Raw genomic sequence first — 24,931 nt, 5'->3', positions numbered from 1 at the left:
TGCTTTATTTAAACTGGCTGTTATTCTTCTTAATTAAGTGAATGTTGAACTGAAACCTCTCCTTATTGCCCCCATTCCTTTGATGTTCAGCTATAGCTTGCTGATTGCACTGCTGTGTACTCGCTGGAAACATGGAGGTTTTATTTTCTAAGTACTGGAGATGGGGTAAAAATTTTGGTTTATCAATTCAACTCAATAGAGTAACTAACTTCAGATGTGCAGAGTTTAATTTTAAGTGTATTTCAGAATTTATGACATTTGAAGAGTTTACAGTAGAGGTATAAAACACCTCTGCTATAGTTACAACTGTTCCACAAACCTGACAGTGCTACACTGTCAGTCTTTGCAGATGCTAGTTTAATAGAGCACACAATCTACTCAATACCAGCACTAGTTTTCAATTGTAGCATCAAAGTCTTAATTCTGAGACCTGTTATCTGTGTCCAACATGCTGCTTTTGTTTTATTTAAAAAATAGAGAAATGAGATGACACATGGGCAACAGTCTTTTCTCTAACTATGCAGCTACCACTATTTCCTAGTGCACATATTTAACCTGACATTCACTACTCTGCCGTTCACAATTTTGCCGTTAAATCAGTTGTAGTACAATGCTTTAAGGCAAATCTTTAAATCCATTAAAACAAATCTTTTGTTGATATATTTTAGTCTAAATTAAGCCTTCATTAGCCATTATTTCTCTAGAACATGGGATGATATTTTACGTCACAGAGAGCAGGCACCCCCAGCAATATCACCAGCTATTCAATTGGTATATCTGCCAATCATTCAAAATCGAGCATCCCCACCTGCACGCCACAACCTCTGAGGACGGAGCTAGCATCTGTCTCTTGGCTCAGCAAAAGAATAATAGTTTCAAAATACTTGGATAAAGAATTGCTCTGTCTGCCAGGTTCTTGGCATTCAACAGCAATACAAGGTATAGGTTCAAGTCAAAGCAGTCTAACACACATGGGACTCAAGCCCAGATCTTCTTTATTCCAGGTGAACACCTGCCACCAGCGATTGCTTGCTCTTTAGCAGGTCCCTCTTTGTAGGGTTTGACCCCACTCAATTTATAGAGAAGTACAATTCCAGCGCATCTGTTCTGTCCCAAGACAAAACAAGACATCCTCCTCCCACCAACCTTATGTTTTGCACAATGGAAGTGACCAGCTTTACTTTCTGATCTGTCAATAGTTTCTTCTTTTAAGAGGAAAAAAAGACCTATGCTGCCTGCCAGTCATCCTTACAATTTGCCTTGTAGATCAAATTCTGTAAATGCAACATATTTATGAAAATCTGGCTGGAAAAAGGAGAAAAGAAAAAAAAAAAAAGTGGTTTAAATCATTGCTCCCTCTGGAGGAAAGCCCACAGCACGAGCTCAACAGTTATTTGTTCCTTTTGGTCTGCCAAAACTTAAAAATGCATCACTTACAATCAGAGGCACCATATGTCAGCTTTTGCTCATCTAGTGATTAGGTGAGAGGAAGGCAGCCAAAGGTGTAGTGGGGCAGGGAATTAAAGGTCACATAGAGGAAGCTAAGTCATCGTCGTGGAGGCTAGGAGACAGGACTATAAACCAGTAACTGTTAGAAACTTAATCGTTCCTCTTTTCCCTGAAAAACAAACAGTTTAGTCTCCTGCTTTCTTCTCTCCTATCCTTGTGTCTAATTGTGTGGCTCCTGTTTCTAACTAACCTGGTATCACACCCTCAAAACTTTTTCTCAAAGTCCTCGCCTTCTGTCATTTCTACTCCTTTTTCCTATATATTTTTTTTAATTTTCTCTATTCTAATTTAGAAAACTTTATTCCTCCCCATGCACAGGACACAGGCTGCTGCTTTCAGTTCTGACATTTAAATCCATCCTGTCCTCCAGTATTGGGTCAGAGGAGTTACAGAGAAAATACTGCTGAGCTTGAGAGTCTCAGTAGCTGTGCAGGTAATGGCACATCTACCAAACCATGGCCCTTGCAATCAGGATCTTCTGTACCCATAGTTACGCAGTTAGGTTTTCACTAGCACTAGAGGTAGATCCTTGAAGCTTCTCTGAAAGAGTATTTTAATTTTAAATTTGGGAAATGCTATATTTTTTTTTCCAGCTTTGGTCTTGGAAAATGTGGGTCTTCCTTTGCTAATACTTTACCGCTAAAAATTTAAGTAAACTTCTAGCCCAGAAAATGTCTGATAAATTTTAGCCATTAGTTTCAAAACCATTAATGGCTAAAAGCAGGTTCTTACTGAGGTGCTTTAAACTAACTTCACTATGAAGGCAGCAAACAACTTTTAAATGTAGTTACAAATTCATGGAAACTCCTATCACCCACTGTATAATTTTGCATCTTAGTGTAATTTTAATAAACTTTAATATTGCATCTTCATGCAACTATGCTACATGTTTCAACAGAAAGATACTACAGTTCAGATACATACACCCTTTTAACCTCCTATGTTAGCAATTACTTTAAATATTTCCTGTAGTCACCAACGTAAAAAGCTCAGTTGTGGCAGCACACAACAGCAGGGGAGGCAAAGTGTGAAGTTGTTCATTAGCAAGTAAGATCATTTTCGTTAGAAATTAAATAACTGTAAATGAAAAATACCACATTTTACATCTCCACCTGTTCCACAAAATCTACAATGCCTTAATTACTGCTTAAACATATAGGTAATTTTCCAAATTGTATTAAATTATATTCTTTAAGTTAATGAGGCACCAGGTATTATAAATGAGCTACCTTCATCTTTCTGCCTTGCACATTAAGAGCAGTTCAGTGCTATCAGACTATTATACTCACAGTACATGAATTAATTCAGGACTGGCATTAGTCAAGACCAACAAAATATCTTTAGAAACAATATACACACAAAATATTTCACACAGTTTGTTTTCTACAATTTGGTCAGTGCTGACTCTTCTCTATGCACAAAAGAACCAAAAGTATCACATATGCAGAGATCTTAAATAATTAAAATCTCAATGAGCATTCAGATGTAACAACGTCACTGTATCATGTGGTTATACCTATACACCTATTTCATTACAACTCTAAGCATACTTAGATATTTTTCCTACCACCTCCTGGACAAAACCTGAGATCTGTATGTATGCAAAAAAGTTAAAATACTACTGTTTTTATTCTTTCTATCAGAGGAGACAAAGAATTACGTTTAAAATCTATACCTGCAGCTATGAAGAACTGTAAAATCACCTTCAACTGTTATCAATGCATCCATCCCTAAATAAAGTCACAGAAATCATGAATTTATTCTTAAGAATGAACAGCATCCATTTTAATACCCTTACTCTAGTTCCTGCAAGAGATCAACCGAACAGTACAAACTTCACAGAAAACATTAGTACAGCGGAATTGGTGCCATCCAACAGAAACCCCAAAAAAGTCAGTTATGTCAATGCAGAAAGACCTATTCTCCATGTAATGATACTTCCCTCGCTGTTCCGCAGGCCTAGGGAGAGCCAACCTGAAAATGCGGCAAGCAGGATATAAAACCCAACAACATAACCCTTACACATTCCTTCAGTTTTTGTAAAGAACCGTTTCCCAGGATTTCGCAGATTGCTGCTGACACCTGTGCGCAAGCAAGCGGCACTCGGCAAGCGCACGTGCCAGATTCCCTGAAACATGGAAACAGGGCCACTGCTAAGCATTACCAGGAACAGGTCCCTTAGCTGCCTGTCCAGCACTACACAGAACCATGGAATCACAGAATGGGTTGGGTTGCGAGGGACCTTAAGGATCATCTAGTCCATCCCCCCCGCCAGGGGCTGGGGCACCTTCCACCAGACCAGGTTGCTCCAAGCCCCATCCAACCTAGCATGACGCAACTCATGGCTTGCAATGACCAGAATTCTACACAAGGTTTCCATTCATTTTAAATATATATATATAAAGAGATTAATAACTGCATTTTTCCAGAAGGAAGACAGTGTGTTTATGTAAAATAGCCACACAAAACCAGACAGCAAACCAGATGAAAGTATTTCTGCATCAAATTGAGAGCTTCCACCAAAGAAAGTTAATTACTGTGTAACACACCTAATGCTTAAACTATTAAGACAGCACCATTTACATCACAACTGTGGGACCAAGACTGAGGTATTCAACAGCTTCTGTTCTGTGGGTTAGAAGATAAAAAAAAGAAAAAAAAAAAAAAAAAGCAGTACACAGCATGCTGAATTACAGGGGTAGACAGCTTCAGCTGTGCCAAAGAGTCCTCTGAGCTGTCTAGGATTAAAGCTTAGACTGCTCTATCCGACAGTGCAGATGACAACAACAACAGAGAATCGCTGCAAAAAACAGCTGAGAAGAATCTCTCATTTTTCTTAGGTGTTTGCACATAAATCCGCTTTTGAGGAGTTGCTTCTGTCAGCTTCTACGCTCATGAGACATGGATGCTGCCACCTGACTCCAAGTAGGAAGTTAATGAATTAAGGTTTTAATGAAGCTTTCTTACACATACCTCCCCAGACTACATAACCCAATTTTCCTCTTTTTCATCATCCAGAAAAATAGAACTAAAACCAGAAGGCAAATCAATTTGGTCTCATCATTAACTTTGTGGCAACAATCCTTTGAAAAAAGTTATTCATTATTACATACTTTCCCATGAACTTCTTAATACTGCTGTAGCCACAGGATGGCAAGAAAAGTCACCAGGAAAACATCTCCCATGCACTGATTAGCAGTGGCTAGCAAAAAAAACAAATAGAAAAGTGAAAGTCAATTGTACTGTGAAGAAAGGGAGGACAGAATAGGCAGGAAATCTTACATTTATATTGTGTACTTCATAACTGCATTGAAGTTGGCACTCAATTATGCTATTGACTTTTGCTATTTCACTATTCTATTGGAGGTGGGAGGGAGATGATGCAATTACCACACTAGTAAAAGTTTCCACTGTTATGTTCTAAAGTTTCCAAATCCATGAAGGCAACTGGATCATGTTTTCCACCAAATCAATTGTATAATTCCGTAGTACCTAAATTGCTCATGTTATTTTTGTCTCCAGAGTATGAAAACTAAGTTATCAGTTTATCATCAGCCACATCACATTTTAAAAGGTGCTAACATTTTACATTTGAAATTAAACAACTAAATAAGTTCACGTATTTTAATTTGATAACTTAATTTTGTCTTCTGATTTTCATGACTGAGCAGTTCACTATCCTGTCTTGAGAGTATTAATGAATTCCCTCACTTCTGTTAGAAAGCAGATAAAAATGTACCGTTTTTAAAGGTCTACCATGTTTTTAATTTTTTTAAAAATAAAGAATTCCAACATCCATTGTACACCTTAGCAATAATTCCTTTTATTAAACTGGAATTTGACCTTGATGAAATAATTGATTTAAGGCCTAACTAGACTTGGAAGTGTTTGCTTTGCTGGTCACAATACTGCCCAGCCAGCCTAGACAAGACAGACCCAAACAAACTTTTTTTCCTAACAAACTCAACGGGATCCTTCCCCACCCCAGCTCTCAAAAGCCATGTCCCATGGTTGCCTTGACCACTGCTGACCACAATAAAGGGAATACACAAAAATCCAGAGGTGGTCAAAGCAGTCTTACATTATCCCCTCGTAACTTTGATGGCATATCTGCTCTTCAGAACAAGGGGTAATGGTTTTAAACTAAAAGAGGGTAGCTTCAGACCAGATATAAGGAAGAAATGTATTACGATGAGGGCGGTGAAACACTGGAGCAGGTTGCGCAGAGAGGTGGTAGATGCCCCATCCATAGAAAAAAATTCTATGATTCTATGATTTTTCTGTGCCTGCTTTCTGCTCCTCTATGTGGCTCTATGGCACGTCAAGAAAGGACAGCCTCAGGCCGTGGCGTCTCCTGGATTCTGACATACGGATGCTGCCTGGGGAACTCTGCCCATCTACATGCCACCTCAGCCTCCAGAACTGCAGCCCAGGACAAATGCCCAGGGACATGTATTTACTCCTCTTCATCCCACAGGAGCTCCTGTTAGCATAAGAAACTTCACCCTCTCTCACATGTATGCCATTGCACAAAGTCTGTCCTTCCCTTCAACATTTGTTCATCTGCATCATATTAGAGGAAACTGAGTGAAAGTAATTAGTTCTTAAAAGGTTTTAATAAAATAGTAAAGGAATTCATCTAAAGGAATGTCAGCAGTAGCAGTGCATGACAGCTGCAAGAGACAACATCATCTTTGCATAACAGAATTAATGTATCCCATCAGCATTTAAAGCAGAAAATACATTAGACCTGGTAGACTCAAATATTATATTTCTATGATATTTAATGTCTATTTGTACTTGCAAGCAGGCCTTTCTACATATTAGTAAGTATCCTACCCATCTTCCTGAAGTATTAACGTATGGATAACTGATCTCTTATGCAAAACTGAAATAGGATTTAATGAACCTCCATTACTCAAGCTGCACATTTTCCTAAAGATGAAAAATGCCAAGTACAATGTATTTTCCTGCATGTGAGTAAGCCCATTAATACAGATTTCTGAACAGAATGTTTCTACTCAGCAGTTTTGGCCCTTTGGAAGGGGGAAGGAAAAAGAGAAGGGAGCAGACACTTCCCTTCACTCCCCCACATCATCGCCAGAAAGGAACTGGATCAGCTTTGTTAATATTTTGGTTTCAAATCTATTAGTACATAGGCACAATTGCTTCTGACAAATGTTTATTAATCTGTTTTACTATATTCTTCCCCTACTTTGATAGGAAATGATACAAGAGAAAGTAATCAAAGCAGTATACATTTGGAAATATCAAGAATTGCTGTTAGTCTGACATTGTGTTTGCCTCTTTTAACAATTCCCCTCCCTGAAGAAGTCCATGCTAGGAATTAAACCTGTACATACTAACAAGACATACTAATCTCCTAGCCAGATTCTTAAATGCAAATTCTTTTTCTCTAGCAGCAATACATAAGCACCAGTAAAATTACCATTTAGATGTGCAAAAAGCTGATTTGTAGCCTCAGTCATATATCTGAAACACAACTTTGTGTGCTATTAGGGTTTTAGGACAGCAAGTCCTCAAACTATTTTGTTTAGGAAAAAAGTATCAGAGAACATTTCACCATATGTCATGTTTATAAAGGATGAAAAAGTAAGTTTACCTTTCATCATGGCATATGTTCTGTAAATAAATCATTACAATAAATTATTATATGCACCTCAGAGAAACAAGTTTTAACAAGTTTTTTTCTTTTCCAGCAACTAATTAGGTCTGGAAACTTGGACACCAAAACCTTTTTTTTTTTTTTAGTTTTCCAAGTGTTATTTTATAAAAACTCTAAAATTTTTGCTACTTAAAAGTATGTTAAGCAAGTCTATCTTTGCACTGTATTTCTTGGAATTTCCCCTTAATTCTATCCTCTCCTACCCTTCCCTCTCCACTTCCATGATTACTCTTCAAAACGGGTCCACAGGGTTTCGGATTCTCTGTGGAAACTAACCTTCAGTTTTCTTCAAAACTTCGCTTTACTCAGAAGCTACCAGAACTCTGTTGATTTTCCTCTGACTGCTCAGATATTGATGCCTGGATCAGGGACAATTGCAGACACACTTTATACCTAATTTCTCAATAATAAGACTGTACAAAAATTATCATTTTATCTGATAAAAGTCTCCTGCTCAGCTGTAGTCCTGAATGAGATAATGTAAAATTTTTTGAGAGCTTTGCTGTTGCACTATACAAGCCCAATAACTTAGAAGGAAAAAAAAAAACAACCAACAAACAGCAACCTCCCCCACTTCCCCCCAAAACTCATTCACACTTTCTGTGACTTCCCAAAAGCAGAGAGCATAATCTGTTCGTCCCCAACAGCTCACTGGTTAAAATACATACTTAAGCACCACTGAGACCAGGTTCATGCCCTTGGTCTGAGCCGTCCTGCTTTCAAAACAACAGGGTACTGCCTATTTCAGAAAGGCAGATGGCATTGTTCACTCCCAAGAATGGACCTGAATTTTCTTGGGAAAAGGACAACAAAAAATCCAAATGCTATAGAATCAGTAGCTACCTCCTCCCCCCCCCCCCCCCCCCCCCCCGCCCCAGCCCCAAATAATAAAAATAAATAAAAGCTAAAAAATGAAGAAAGCTTTTCACAGAACTGACATTTTCTAATGAAAAAATCTCTTGTTAAAAAGTAGCAGTACGTTTCCAAGTGGGACTACTTGGTATCTCTTAGGCAACGTGCTGTGGCCATAGCTTCTAGCTGTACAGAAACAACCCATCCATTAATGCTGAAACACAGAGACAAAGCTATGAATTTTACAGAATAATGATCACTCACAGAGTCTTGCAACAGGCAACTCTGCTCACTGGAAATGTAACCGGTAACCAGTGAGTTTACCCTACAGAACGGGTATGTGTTTCCAGACTAACAGCTTCTCTTGACAACTTTATCATTATTCAACTGTCCAGTCAATCACATCATTGTCCAACAGTGCAAAGCTCTGGTAACTTGGCTGATCATGGCAGGAGAATATGCAAGATGCTCAAATGGGGTTCTTCTATTTCTAAATCACAGCAGCAAGAGCCGATGCCCCATAGCACACCAGATACAGTAACAGGAAGATTCAAGCCACTGAGGCGGGATGATTGTATCTGACCCACAAGCCTGTGCTTCCTCCCACCATGTCATCAAACCGTCCCTCTTCATCCAACATTGCGCCACTCCTCTAAATCACAACTCAAGAGACCACAGATTTACTTTTTTTTCCCAATATTTATAGGCTGTATGCAGCAGACAAGCGGCAGGCCCCCTGCCTTTCAGTGCTCCGCACACCAGCTGTCAGGAATGCAGGACATCTTGGGCATCCAAACTGCTTCAGCTGACTTGAACTCCATCCTCCTTCCCCAAATTGTTTAACTGACATAAAAACTATGCAGGACCCTCAGAACAAGGATTAAGATCACATAACAAAACCAACAGTTAGCATATTTTCTTTCTTTTTTTTCATAGTGTGCTACACGGAAGTCTGCCATCATTACTTTACACATTTCAGAATTCTTCTACAAAAAAGGTGTTTTTCTTGAAAACAACAACAAAAAAAAACAACCCCAAGCTGTAATTAGACAGTCAGGAGAAAAGCTTAAGTCCAGGTTGCCACCACAATTTTCTCAAGAAGACACCAACAGCTAACAGGTTCTATGCTCTAGAAATCATCCTTTCTGCCAGAAGTTGGCTGTACGTCTAATGTATACGCACGTGGGACAAGAACTTACTGAAAAATCATGAATACTCAGCAGAAACTGCAAATAAATTATATAATTTCTAAATTCCTCATTTCTAACAGCCTATTTTCTACTTAGGATCTAAAGATAGGGTTCAGAACAACAAATTACAGAATTTTATTTTGGTTTTCTTGTCAGCAAGTATGACTCTGTGAACAGATATAAAACGCCTGATCTTGTGAAGTATCCAACAACTTAAGTGGTCCTTGACTGTAGAAGCAGCTGGAATATACTGCTTCTGTGAAATGCTGATCTCTTTCACCACTCATGAAAACAAAATAGTGATACTCATTACACTTCATTACTCACTATTTTTGTAGACTCATCCCATATGAACAAAAGTAAGCTGTGATAAAAAACAATTTAGATGTAGAATGATATCTTGAGAAGCTCTGTTTAGTAATCTGCTTCCCTCTTCTCCCCAAAAGTCTCCACAAAATTGACAATTAAATAAAACCCAGAAAGGGTTTGTAAAGAGATTGCAACCAAAAAGAAAAATTCTTACCTTGAAGCATCAAAGCTGTCATAGGATCCAACTGTGTAGTGTCTGAAGAGTTTCTTTGTTCTATCTGTTCGAGTTTCTGTACAAAGAAAAGAGAACTTTTAATAATACTCCTTTATTTCTTAATCAAGTGCTGTTTGCAGTTTCAAAATGGGTCTTCTGCTATACGTCAAGAACAGAAAACTTATGGTACTACATAGAACCACAGAATGGCTGAGATTGGAAGAGGCCTCTGGAGGTGACCTTGTCCAACCCCGCTGTTCAGGCAGGGCCACCTACACCCGACCATGCCCAGATGGCTTTCCAGTATCTCTAGGGAGGGAAACTCCACAACCTCCCTGAGTAGCCTCTTCTAGCGCTCAGTCACACCCACAGTGAAATAGCATTTCCTTATGTTCCCTTACAGTGAGTTAACATAAGTTTCAAAGCATTTTGAAAAAAAGAATATATTACTTTGGAATTGAGACGTTCTTTTATCATATCATATACACATCAAGTGAATAAGGCTAACTTCTTGCAGATCACGTATCATATAATTCACAAGTTTTAAAGTTCCACCCACATTCTCAGTAGCAAAACCTTTCAAGTCCAGTCTTTGGTTCTTTATAGCTTGGACTAAGAGGCAAAATACAAGAAAGAAAGAAGAAAAAACAGTAACAAGTTTCAGAAAGGTTGGGAAAACAGCCAAAAGAACACAAACCAGTGTTTTTTGTTTAAACTCACGCACATATGAATACAAAACTAGAGCTATTTCTATGATTTTATGAGACATATGGAAAATGGGGTAGGGGGAAAAGTAGCTGTCCACATTCATCGCCATCTATCAGATCTCACAGGAAATAGTGCTATGAAACATGAAGAACAAAGGATTAAGATACAGCAATATATCTGCTAAAAAGCCATTTAAAACCTGAAATACATTAACATTTTGTATTTATGCCTTTTCTTAAGAAAAAACCCATCCATCCCACTGAAGCAGTTCCCACATCTAGTGGCTGCAGCATGAATTCGATCTCTAGGGCTATGAACATTATGTTCACAAGTATTTCTACAATTCACCAAGATGAACACTGGTTTAATATGGGTACAACAGTTAAAGCACTTAGTTCAGAACCGTATCTGTAGAACAACACAGCTAAACTCTCTTCCTCTAGGATTGGAAAGATGCTCTTCTTTATTGGTTTCAATGGGTACCTACAGGAGCACCAATAAATCAAGCACATGGTAAAGATGCAGAAGCTACTCCAGAATTTGGTTGCTTCAGTTTGCACAGCAAAGAGCATAAGCTAAAAGGCTTTCACTTTATGTATGTGTATGTATATCTATATAAAAAAATTGCACTTCTAGGGAAGGACAAAAGGATTGTAGAGGAGGTAGGAATTCATTGTCACACTCTTCTTCAGATTGACAGGAAAACACACAGAAACTTACTTCCAAAAAGGCATTCAAATGAAGTAAATCTTTAACCAAAAAAAAAAAAAAAAAAAAAAAAAAAAAAAATTTAAAAAAATTTACAAAGAAACCTTCTTTGGTAGTTTTATCGTAGTAATTGTTCAAACCTATCAATTTTCCAAGTCTTACTCAGCCTTTACCACAATATTTCAGCGTATTCATTTTTCCTCAGGCGAGTATCTTTAGTGCAGCCCCTTTCTACATAGTTTTTTCATTCAAGGGAAGATACTTATGAAGAAACTAGTTTTTGAGACGGGAAAAAAATCTTGCCTAAATATAGCTTGGTCCTCAAACACTACCACATTAAGTTAGGGTAAGAGATACCAAAAATCAAATTGAAAAGTTTCTGGTTTAGCTTGTGCCTATGAAATCTCATGTGCATGGCTGAGGAATTTGTTATTGAAGGGCAGCCTGACACCATCCAACCAGATTTTATTAGTTCTCCAAGCTAGACACAGCCCTCAAGGTGGACCATCTCTATGTCATGACTTTTAAGGATGTTAAAAATTACTGTGAGAGGTAGTGCTGTCAGATGACCAAGTTCTGGTCTGTAGAGAGAAAAAACACATCAGTGCAGGATGACGGGCTTTAGACATGGCCAAGGAGGACACTGCAGAAGTACTGGGAGGCAGACTTTGCAAAGAAGGGTTGACAAAGTGCATCTTTCCTTGCTTTACCCGGTACAGCTGACGCATCACTGGATCATGCCCCCAGCTGGAAACATAAATACAGATACATACATAATACAGAGGAATTATGGCTGAAAATATATGTGCAGGTTGCAGCTGGCTAAAAATGTAAGCAAGTTATTTCTTCATAGCGGGGCACCAATTTGCAAGATACAAGAAAAACAGTACTAAGAAAAAAAAAAGAAATATTTACATTTATACAAAATTTGTGGAGATTGGGCAGCCTCCTTCCTACAGGATGTCCAAAAAGGGAGAAATTATAAAATGAATCCTACTTGACAGTTTTGTATAGGCTTAGTTTGTCCCTTTGTCACTCCCCTACAACTTACATTTTCTGCCAAAGAGACCTTACCTTTACCCCAGGTTCCAGCTCCTATTGCCCTTACCCCCCTGCCCTTCTGGAACACCCAAAAAGGACACAACTTGCTGCAGGACTCACCTAGAACACACCCAGACACAACCAAAGCTCAGCCAGCCAGCGCGTTAGCTGCAGGGCTGGAGAACGACGTGCTGCCTTTCATGGAATGAGAACCCTGAGTGCAGTGAGCAGTAATGTTACCCAAGGCTACATGACAGCTGCTCAAAGAGATTTGGCTTTCAAGTAGCCCATGGTGTGACTGCACCTCATAACGTGCTGTAAGGGGTTCAGTGGATTTTATGGGTCATGCCTTTGTTGCTAGGTTTACAAGTTTAGCTTCAAAATCCAATGCCCTGCAGTGATGTGGAATAAAGTGACCTGCAGGAACTGCAGTCTACTCCCCATCGAGCAACATCCTTGTTCACACTATCCTACAAATTAGATTAATATCAAGAGACATCATCAGAAGAAACACAGAAAAACATAAACTTAGATTCCACTTAGAGTTTACCACTGGCCTGTTTTCAGAAGTTATTTATAAAAAAATTAAAAAAACCAAAGTATGATGAAGAATATTTTTGAAATCTTAAAGCCACTGCTTGAGCCTTAAGGAGCCAGATGTTTCCTCTGCAGAAACTGTTTTCTATAGCATGATATTTCAGTGCTATTAAGGAATACAAAGTGGGTGGGAGGAACGGAAAGGCACAGTAAGACAGATAGCTTTGTTCAGCTACTTAGTATTGCAAAGCCAGCATTCTTTAGCTGCAGCTTCTGTCTGCTCTCTGTCTCTCCCACCCCCCTACTTTCCCTCACTTTGTGTGCAATCATATTCACAGGGATTATTTGGGAAACCATTAGCCTTAGAAATCCCTGAACTGAAGGCTAAGTGGTATGTTTCCCAGGTTTCTGTGTAAGTTCTTTAATTACCCTCTTTCCCTAACCTCTGGCTCAGATTCTAGTTTGTCCTATTACGCAGCATAAGTACACATATCCAAAAGCAGGGGGAGAAGGATCAGAATTCTGCCATCATAATGAACCGGATACTGAAAAAGGAGAGGAAAATAAAAGAGTTTCCATTCTTTCATTTGACTAAAGAATACAAAGAACCTACAGATAATAGTTTAAATTTTTTTTCTGAATTCAAGCCATATATAGCATAATAGCACCAATAGAGATATAATAGCACCAAGGGGTTACTTCCAGATTTCACTGGATTTTTATGCATTCTTACATAGCCGGGTTTTCTGAATACCAGCACTTTTAATCAGAGTCTTTTGGAGCAAACTAGGACCACCTAAGACTAATAACCCTATCATCGTTTATAAAGTCTTTACCTTCATCATTTATGGATTCTTTACCTACAGAATCCTTTGAGGATTTCTTTTTAAACTTGGTTGCAGACAGCTTTGAAAGACTAGCAAGAAGATATGGACAAGAAGGTCTAGAAAAACAATTTTTGCCAGTGTATATATTACTGCATTATTACTGAGAATATCTGTCAGCACAGATGAAAAGTCAGTGCCTCAAATTGAAATAATTCAAAAGCCATTCTAGGAGGCAGGACAAAACACCCATGTTCGCAAAAATGGTATAGTTTCCTTTATAGTGACAGAAAAAAGGAGTATTGGTGTATCATTTGAAATTTCTACATTTCTTGAGAAGCCCATATTTTACTGGAGTTACTCCATTGTGTATTTTTTAACTAATATCTGTAGTTGGTTAGAAGGTTTTATCTCTACAGGCCTTCATCCATCTCTAGGTTACAGCAGTAGGACATTCCTGGGCATGAAGCATCAGGATAAACGTCATAGTAGCATCTCGGTTCTTAGGGTACTGCACTGCTTTTCACAGAGGAAAAACCGTTTATGTGAAAAGGAAGGCTCCCTCTAAAGCTACTGAAACTATTTCCCATAAGAACACAACATCACTACTTTCGGCTAAAAAAAAACCCCAAAAAATAACCAGTAAAAAAACCCCAGAATTCTCTAAGAGGTTTTATTCTCATCAATTAATATGCCAACTAGGAGCAGTGCGAGTCCTAGCGTGATGAGACCCATAGAAGAGTGTGCAAGGAACAAAATAACGTGGTAAGTTTTTTCCTGGTCTGTTCTCCACTGAAGCCAATGGAGTTGCGGCAGAAATGAGCTGTTTGCACTGTGCAATCGCAGTAATACAAATAACAATGCCCTAGATGTTTCTTTATTAGAAACATTTATTGTTGCAGACGTTTCAGTAAGCAACAGACTTAAACCCTGCCATTCCAGAATGCAATTTATAGGGTTCAAAGAACATTGAGAAGATGCAGGTGAAAAACATCTTCTGCTTTTCTTCTTCCACCTTAGGAGGAGTGATGGCTTTCCTCAATTGAGAAATATGTATGCGACTTCCCTGGAGCTTTGCTGTGTTAGTCTCATAACTGACCACAGGACTCCAGCAGCGCCTGCAGACATTATCAAAAGCTAAAAAATCGCTGACATGAAAGGCAAGAAATAAAATTTGGACTCTAATCCACAAAGACAGATAACACCCTTCTTGCTCCATTTCTTCAGTGGTTAGCACATACCTATCGTGGGCATGTTACAACAGACAACCACACTGACGCTATTATTTGTAGTATATTGCTTACATATTTTATATTGTTTGGAAGAGTAAAGAACTGGGGTGGGGGAGGCCGCGGAAATCCCAAAGCAACTGTCTTCATTCCTTTTATTCTTCCTGCTGCTCTTCACAGGGCATTTCGGTGGCCGTGTTTCCTAGGAAACTGCAAGGGGTTGCTCTGCTAGTGGGTATGTTGTCAGACTGCTTGCCAGCACTCTGGGAAGGGTTTAGAGTGATTGACACGGCCATAGGATGAACAAAGGAAATAAAAGTGTAACAGACTAATTTATGTGTGATGTTGAGAGAGACAACACAGAGCAGCAGCTACCCTCGAAAGATCACTGATTGTTAAAGGTAAACTCAGGTTATGCTGCTACTCCAACCCTGTTACTGCACTTGCTATACTAGCAGAATTTAGGAAATGGTTTCAGTCCGTTCTAAGCCAATTACCAGCAAGAAGAAATAAGCCTGCACGCTAAGAAGTGTTTTTTCAACCCAAACATAACCAAAAAAAAAAAAAAAAAAAAAAAAAAAAAAAAAAAATCAAAATTCAGAGCCAGAGTCCTTCCCTTTGCTCTTCAGCTGGGCACAGTAAATTCAGTAATTTAGCACCATCCCAAAACATTAAGTTTTTCTTTCTTCCCTCTTCCCCACTGACATCTCTGAGAGACGTGTCACTGACGCAATAGTTACAGGCATCTGTCGCTAGAAGAGGTTCAGATACAGCACTATGTCTGACGGAAAGCAATACCAACAGCTGTCGGAGGCTAAAGCTTTCACTGTGCACCTTCTCTCTCCTTTCTGTGGAAAAAACGCTTTCACGACTATTTATGTTGAGGGTTAGACCAAAGGTTATTCAAAGCTGAGGAAAGCAGTCTAAAATCCTTTGCAGTACCAGGTACACAGGTAATACAAAGTTAATAGAAGTTCACAATTCAAGCGCACTTGTGCTAGCCATTATCTATCTACTTATTTTGCAACAAGACAGCGCACCTATCTTATGTGCCTTTCCTAAAATGGATCCAAAAGTATCACAAAAAATTATGATCCTACCCCCCCCCAAAAAAAAAAACCACCACAAACCAACAAACAAACAACAACAAAACCAACCACACAAAAACTGGAGAAAACGAATACAAGATTGAAAACATCACTAAGCATTTATTTTTTCTGTCCCAAGTACAGTCATTCGAAATATTTCCCGTACTATATGACGCTAAATTATCTCTATTGTAGAGGAAGCAACAAAGAAAAAGAGGTAGCAGGTTAACATGTTAGCAAAAGCATGTCTCAAAAAAACTAACATCAAGTGTTGATAGCTAAAACTTGTTTAGCACCTGTTTTTCCCATCTCTTACATAAACTAAGCACATCATTGCATCACAGGTCCATGCTGCTGCGGGATAACCAACACTCTATGATATGCTTGTCAAAAAAGTGCTATTTTCTGTGACCAGATTAATGACAGACAGACATAACTTCAGTACCCATTTGCTTCACACAAAGGCCATTTGTAGACTACAAATTGATCCCACAGTGTTACTATCAAAGCACAGTATAACTAAAGCTTCATAAAGATTTGATTTAGATGATAATGTAATATAGAGTATGTGTGAAACAATGGATTAAGGAAATAAATGTCACATTTTGGAAGCCAGAAGCATTTTGTCACTGAAGAGTCACTCTATTCCTTCCTTTCTGTGTGTTGTAATAGTAACACAGATTGTTACTGATTTAACTCATTGCTAGTTCAGTGTCCATTTTGCTGTTGATGATTTTGAAAAATTATTTTCTTGATAACAGACACACTATAAACTTCGCTTCAGAAGAGAATAAAATTTAAAAAAATTAATAATCTTCATACCACATACCACAACATCTCAATAAGCTATTTTACTTGTTCCCTTTCCTCCTTAGAAAATGGAGATTCATGAAAACTGGGATCTTCCATGAAATATAGTACATTAAAATTTTGATAAATAAGGTTTTTCAGACCTATGATACAATTGTTTAACATAGTACCTAAATTTTTTTCTTTGAGCAGTCATTTGAGCCATAGAAGAGAGTAAGTTCAGAGATCCTCCTCCAAATCAAGCAGAGTAGGATCTTGGATTCTAAACATCTGTGCAAAAAATGCAAAAATATTATCAAGAAATATGAATGGAATTTGTCTGTAACTATTAGATCATAGGATTCTTGCTTTTTTAAGAGCAGAAGCTGTTGCATTGAAGGGATCAGAGCATTAGTTTATCCTCTGTTCTGTCCTTAAAATCTGGACCAGGATTTCCCTCCCTCTCAAACATCAGTATGTATCATTTTAAAGCTGGAATGAATAAGGAATTAATAAGATTTGTAGGCAATACATCCAAGTACAGCCTGCTTCTGTAAAAGGGGTATTAAAACTCATAAAACTGAAATCTGCAGACATGTACCACCCAAGAATCCAGAAGAAACTACAATTACCTTTTTCATACCTTTGAAAATCTGAAGTAGTAACATTGTTGCTTCATTAGAAGGGATAAACTACAAGGATCAACAAAAAAGAAATGTGAAGGCATTACAAACTGTAAACTAATAAAACCCTCAAACTTATAACTGACTTTTCTTCTTTCTAAGCTTTAAAATTCAAGCGTTCAGTTTATGTGCTGCTCTCAGCCAATTTTTCTTTCAGTTGAAGCTGAAAAACAGCAAAGCTTATGTGGTTTTGGGAGTTTTTCAGATTTGAGAATAGGCATAAAAACAGTCAAGAACAACTCCTTGACTGGAATAGCAAATCCTTGGATGTCCCTCTGCCTTTCTTTTCTTCTCCCTGCTAACTCCTGTTTTCAAAAAAGATGAGAAGACTGATGTTTATTCCCTGAGAGTTCCCTGAGAATTCCCTGTTTATATCCTTAGAGAAAGATTAGCTGGAATGCAGTGAATTAGCTTACTCACAAAGGATGCTGAAATGGCTGATCAATGCAGCGAATCAGCAAGTTTGTTTGCAAGAGAAACCTTAATAACCGAATTATGCAATTAGATCTACTGGAGAGGCAGTTATGGAAGAACATTGGTTTCCCACGTCATTAGTTTTCCCTTTAATTTATCAAAAAGCTCACTTATACCTGAAAAAAACACACCAGCAAGTAGTTGTCAAAACATTTGCTTCTTGTTCTCTAGCACTGACTAAGGCTTACAGAGCTGAATAGGGGGAAATCTGCATTCTTGCAACAACTTTACCAGCTACGTATACAATTCTGTTGCTAAAGTTTAAACCTGACTGAAAACATAGCTTCACCTGCTTATGTTTGTGTCTTACCAAGAAGCAAAGTGCGTTAAAATCAAGGCAAGTCTCTAAGGTACATTCTGTTGCAGAATTAGGTCTTCCCTGTGCTAGGCAAACTTGTTAATCTGTTTGCAGAGCAGGCACAGCAGAGTTTATTCTTGCATGGCTCTTCCCTCATTTGCAGAATATTTTCAAAACACAGTAGTGATCGCTTGATCTTTCCTTAAGAAATTCTCCTGCTGGGCTTCTGCAGGCCTTTATTCCCTCTGCCCCTAATTTTTACAACCCATCTGCAGCAGAATAGTTAATCAACATACTGCAGATGCTGCAAGGCAGCTTTGTGTCCATGGGCTCAACTGAAATTGAGGATTAAATTTCTCTCTCAGTGTCTGGAACAGACAGACACAGGTCTCGCTGCTCGCTGATGTCATCAAAGGAAACCAGTTGGGAGAGGAAGTCTTTTTTCCCTCTTTGCCCCAAGGTTTATCAGGCTTTACAGACTTTACCCCTTGTAAGGAGATGGATGTTGACCTGGGCTGGTAACAGACCTCAAGAGATTCCAACAAGAATGGAGTTGGTCCATTTGTACACGGTTTGACCATTGCTGAAACATGCAGTTTTGACAAAACCAGGTCCTTAATAAAGCACCTTGCTTACCCCTTTATTGCAGGCTGGCAATGTATAGTGTATACTTTATAAAAAAAACAGTTCTCATTGTCAATCCCAGACTGCTCCTGAACACGTAATTAAAGGCATCTTGTTTTTCCAATTTAGGCTGAACAAAGAAACCTTCATTTGTTGCCTGCTGGCAATATCATCTGTTGCAAATATTACTTATCCTGAAGCTCAGGATGGTTGGTTCAACTACAAATCTCAGGTGGTATGATGTTCCAGCTCCTTGGAACTGATCTGCAGTACAAATGCTTATAATCCTAACACCTTATTTCGTATTTTCCATCTTTCCTGCAAATATTCTAGTGAACAACTGCAGTGTTCTCACTGGTAACAGCAGCATAATCCAAAATGATGGCCTGCAACAACAGGCAGGAGTCAGGTGAAACTTGGCTTAACAGTTTGCTTAATAGCAGGATTTCCTTTTTCACAATCAGTAGACACTAATTTTGCAGTCCCTAACCTGCAATGCTTCTGCACATGCTTAACTTTACTGAAATACTGGAAGTTAGCATTTGTATAATGTCATTCATTTTAAGCCAAGAATACATGTCTGTGTCCATTTAAATCCCAAACCACTACACTGCACAGACAACATGGCAACGTGCTTATAGGTGAGAGCAAAGTTGAGACTTTGCAGGATTAATTGTCGGTATGCTAATACAGTGTTCCGTTTAACTCACTGCTAGTTCAGTGTCCATTTTGGCCTTACAGAAAACAAAAAACAGCAAAAAAAAGGCAAGCAAAAATCAATCACCACCACCTACAAGCTAAAGCCTGCTTTAGCTCCACACCTAAACTAGAAATTCAAGAAAAAAAATACTTAAAAAGAAAAAATAAAAAAAATCAAAGTAATATTTTATAAGTTGGTATCTACATTATTCATTAATTAAATACTATTTTTCTTATAGTTACCGCTACTCTCTAAGCTGCTAGTAGAATTTTTTTGCTTCTGCTAAAGAGATGAAGTTTTGCAGCTGTAAGCCAACACAAAGCCACGTGAAACTGGATCAGTACAGCCCACCACTGGGAAGGTGCCAGATGCAACTCCACGGAAAGCTTCCTGCAAACATTCAAGAAGTGACAGTGAAGTGCCACTTTCCCTATTGCAGGTATCCACAGATGTCACAAAACAACAAGAACAACAACAAAACATCACAAAAGACTTCTAATTTTGGTCCATTCTAGTTACTAGAGTGTCAGCTTTGGTATTTTAATTTTCTGATGAGAAATGACACAATAGAAATAATTTTCATCAATCATTTTTGTGTGGTTATAGATCTGCCACAAGAACCTGAATACCAACCTAATAAAAAACCTCATGCAATATTATTACAGAGAAGCAGATAACAATTGTCAGTGACTTTGCCTTATATTTAGGCAAATTCCATGAGAAGTTTGCAAAGGAATTCTGCATTTGTTTGTGTGGCACAAGCTGTGGTCTGGTCTGCGTAACACAGATTATTCCTACCCGAGACGTGTTTACAATCATACAAAGATAACCAACTGCTCTGAAGAAGGTCATTCTGCACCCCAAGGTGGAACGAACAGATGGAGAACTATTTTGGGCTGGGTTAGGAAAAACAGCCCCTGAAAAGCCATTCTTCTCTTCAATTTCAAAAATCATTAATTTTAATGTACAGCAAGTTTCCACAAGAATTATGATGGACTTCATCAATGGTGATAGAAATGTTTCCCCTCAATTTCCTCCCTTACGGAAGCCTCATTCAAGTCTAAATCTTCGCCAGCTACACTCAGGATCAATGACCTGTCAGATACTCTCACTTTAATAATAGATAAAATTTTGAATACATAAGCAGCTGTCATCTGCTGTGCATGGGAGATACGCAAGAAGCTCAAGGAATCTCCCAATCTTTTACACCCTAACGCTCCCTGACATACACAGGGGTTTCAAACACTTTTTTGCCAGGTTCGCAGGTAGTTACCAAGACAAAGTACCCGTAGTTCTCCTCTTCCTGCCACCAAACAGGCCTCCAATGCCCTGAGAGGCCAACGGCGATGTCAGGAGAGCATTTTTAATACTTTCTGCTAGATCAACCATATGGAGAACTCATTTGTCCTGTGCAGAACATGCTGATTTCCCTTTGCTTTACCAAGGGGCACTGAAGTCAATGAGCTGATGTGCTCAGTTCTCTTGGAATCTTTCAGACATCAGTAAAATATCTCAAAAGATAACTTTCTTACTCTGTCCTGTACATATAGCTTGTACTTTTTCTTAACCCTCTTCTCAAATCTTGCCAGTTAGTCACCTTAACGTCATGTAAGGATAGTGTGACAGGTATTTAAAAGATTATAAAATGAAGGTCATTTCTAAGAACAAGATAACACTAAATGCAAATCAAGCAGAAGCCTGAAGTTTAAGTCTTCATTCGGTATCTTTTACTTCCTCTGCTTTGACTGTGCATATGGGCTTTTCGGTCTGAATTTCACTGGATAATACATACCATTACCAAAACCCAACAGACATCCAGAGGAATACTCTGCAGCTTCCACTGTAAAGGCTTCAGAATAACTTAACATTTAATATTTATTATTACTTCAGTCAGAGTGAACAAATAGCTCAGATTAGTAGAATAGACCATCGCCTAGCAGTGTTGTACCAGAGTTTACACAGGACAAGGCAGGGGAAGTTACGGGTGGAACAGGGAGATGCAGACGTATATGATTCCTGAGGAGGAGTTGAGAACGTGAGACTGGGTATGTCTCAAATACAAAGCTCTCACATCAGCAGGATTACTGAGGAACACCACCTCGCTTTTAAGGAAACTGAAGGACAAAACTTTATCAACTGAACTTGTGATGTTTTATTAAAATGTATATATGCAACTATATGTAGATATAATAGTAACACAAATAATATACAGTATATAACATATAAAATATGAAAATAAGATATAGATACAGTTAAGAGATACTTCCCATTGATGGCTATTAAGTAACACAAGTTTCAACATCAGGCTGCAGGTTAATTAGTTTTCAAAAAGTGAACAACCACCACATCTAAACCTGTAATTTGACCATTGGTTTGAAAGCCTACAGCTAGAGAACCTACACTGGCATTCAAACTAGTTAGGATGACTGCAGTTTGAAAGGAAAGAAATCCAAAAATGTTTCTACTTTTTTTAAGGTACAGAAGGTACTTGTCCGTTCAGCATTGTGAAGACAGGTAAAAGCAATTACTTTAAAACAACACATCTGAAAAATCTATGATCTGTTGTAATCTTAAACTCTCCTGGAAATAACAATACATTTTTGAGAATGTTGAGAATAAAATTTTCCTAAGCAAGCACTGGGAATAAGATTATTAAAGAGATATTGTATGTTAGGCAGTGCATGTTAAGAATGTATCTGGTACTGAGAAAAGCAATTTAGTACTGTGCAAAGTTTTTTAAAGTACCCATATTTTCCAAACATTTTACTGAGGGAGCAACCCTCTTTATATCAAATCTTTCTGTTTCCACCACCACCACTTCAAAAAACAGTCATTCTTCATTAAAGCTATACACAATACCCCCCAAATGAACTCTCTTCTGGGATCTTGGCTTTTCAGCCAGTTTCTAACCAGTTTACTTGAGTTTTGTGTGTTTCTGCATCTTCACAAAGAAAAACATCCCAGACACTTAATTTCAAAATGTACTACTTTACCTACATTAAAAAAAAAAAGAAAAAAAAAAGTAAAAAAAAGTTGAAGCTTCTCAAGAAATGTAAACTTCAACAAGTGTTCTAAATTTAAAAATTACAAAATGCTGCTGGAGAAAATGCTTACTTTTTAGAGAACAGCAACAACAAAAATCCCAAATCGAGATGACCACAAACAAGAAGTCTTATTTTACACAAGTTTTAGGCTGAGACTAGAAGCCCACATCCTTTCAGTTTCCACACTGTACCAAGAGATAATTTTTTTCCCCTGCTGCAGGTTTCCATGGAAATGCATCAGTCACTAATCTAAATAAGTGCGGGTGAAGGACGCCTGAAAACCTAGAGCAATTATGCATACCATTAGAGGAAAAGAATATGATTCAACCCAGCTATTAGAAATGTGGCACAGCTATCACTTCTATATATTGTTGTAGTGTTCTAAAAACAAAACTGCTTTATTTTTTTAAACCCACTCTTTTACTGCCTATAAGAGGGGGGAAAAATAAAAGCATTAAAAATACCTCTCATGTAACAAGCATACAATAAAGTGAGACTGTATCAGTTGCAAAACACAAATGTAGTTAATAACACACATTTCCTTTGCCACTCCATTGTACAGGAAAGACTTGCTTTCCATTACTGGTCAAAGACACTTTAGTCATTTTGATGAGCAATAGAAAAATCAGTACTTTGATCTGCATTAAAGGGCTAATGATCCTTAAAAAAAAATGATGTAAACTTAATGTCTGATTAATGCATTACTAAACATCTATTTGTAACCACAGCATACATGTCAGGCATAGGTGGCTCTCTTCTTACTAAGATAATTGCAATTCAGCACCTATACTAGCTTTATGTATATAGCATACATTTACATGTATAGCATATAACAGTACGGGCACCCATTCTTCTCTGTGTGCAAGTGCTTATAGCTCTATTACATGGCACGTACAGATCTCTAGAGACCCTCTGCTGAAGCTTCACCTCTGTCAGATAGCGTGTAATTCTCATCTGGTTCACACAGCAGGCACACGAGCAGTTTGGGATAGCTTGCTTGTCCTCCTGCTGCTTCGCGCTCTGCCTCTCATCACATGGGAAAATTGTGAATGACACGGAACAGGGACTGTGCTGTTGCATATGAACAAATATTTTGCCATAATTTGAACTACTGGGTAGTAGCATTACTCCCAGTTATTCTTCCCCTTCCCTCACTCTTGAAGAATGAACTATTGTAGTACAACTGGTAAAAGAAACCACTGGGCAGTCTTAAAAAAAAAAAAATAAATACAGTTGTAGGATTCTAATGACAATTTTGTCAAGTTCTGATTGTCTGTATTAGACTTTACAGAAAATGTCTCCCAAATAGTTGTGATTATATACAAGAGTGAGGTTACTGAATAAATAGCACTGTTCCAAAGTCTGGTGCACAGATTTGAGATCCAGTATCTATGCTACATGCATGTATGCCAGGAACACGCTAGCTGCAGTCCACTTGATACGTCTACTTGAAATTACTGCAATTTCAGCCAATAAACATTGCAATTAGACCACAAGCAGTAGGATCGGAGAAGAAGGAAACACACTTCTGGAGGAAAAGACCTCTTAAATTTTTAATTGCAGTCAAGTCTCTGTTCTGCTGAGTGCTATTTCCAGACCACACTAAGCACTCTCCGTCTACCCCAAGTACTGGGTACATCTAGCGAAGCTAGCGCTCAGGAGGAAGAGAATTGGTTTGGCTTACATGCTTAGGGTCCTCCTTGCTGACACCAAGGCACAACTGGGAATAAAGTCTAATTAGTTATATTCAAATGTATAGGATGTAAAAGCCAGAATGAGGGAAATGACTGCTTAGACTAAGGCTAGCAGAGAAAGCAGTGTGAAACAAGGCAGGAGCAGCAGCAGAAACTGCATGGGAGAAGAATGGGACTACAGAAAGGAACCAAGGGGAATGGAGCAAACCAGATGTGAGTCTGACTGGTGGAGTGGACCCTACCCAGGGCCAGAACTGTAACCAGAGATTGCTTCTTCCAAACCTTACACCATTTTCTTGTACAACTTATTCTTGCAGAGGATGACACCATACTGCTTCTAACCTACTGCTAATCAAACCACAGAAACAAAATCTCTTAGGTTTGAAACCCAGTCAGCAAATCAGACACTATCTCTGGCTCTCCTGCAGGATATACCTTAAGCATTTAGATTTTAACTACCATTTCTACTTTTCTTCTCCACAGCTTTACTATCTCATTTCAGCAGTTTTGGGAAGTTTGGAAATCTGGAAACATAAGACCCATAGGTTTTGCATCAATGGCAAGATTTATGACTGCAGAATAGTCGAGTCTAGTGAATCTAAGCAAAAAAATGTTATTTTATATACCCAGTTTTTTTACCCACTTAATACAAACACTAGCATTATCCAAGAGTTATATATGCAAACCCAGAAGTACAGGGTTCTATCTGTGTATTCCAAAGGTTTGCCAC

The 24,931-nt window shown here is 38.3% G+C and overlaps 1 protein-coding gene across 4 annotated transcripts in view; it reads right to left on the bottom strand.

Annotated features, from left to right (window-relative positions):
* The window catches only part of SHANK2 (SH3 and multiple ankyrin repeat domains 2), a 320,358-nt gene that overhangs the window by 146,109 nt on the left and 149,318 nt on the right, over positions 1-24,931 (bottom strand). For all 4 annotated transcript variants that reach the window (XM_080404889.1, XM_080404890.1, XM_080404891.1 and 1 more), the window contains one exon: positions 9,761-9,836. In XM_080404889.1, coding sequence (XP_080261015.1) covers positions 9,761-9,836 — 76 coding nt within the window. The remainder of the gene's footprint in view (positions 1-9,760; positions 9,837-24,931) is intronic.

Source organism: Falco punctatus, assembly GCF_963210335.1.
Source record: "Falco punctatus genome assembly, chromosome: 10".
Lineage (NCBI taxonomy): Eukaryota > Metazoa > Chordata > Aves > Falconiformes > Falconidae > Falco > Falco punctatus.
This window is presented reverse-complemented; position numbering and strand designations above follow the sequence as displayed.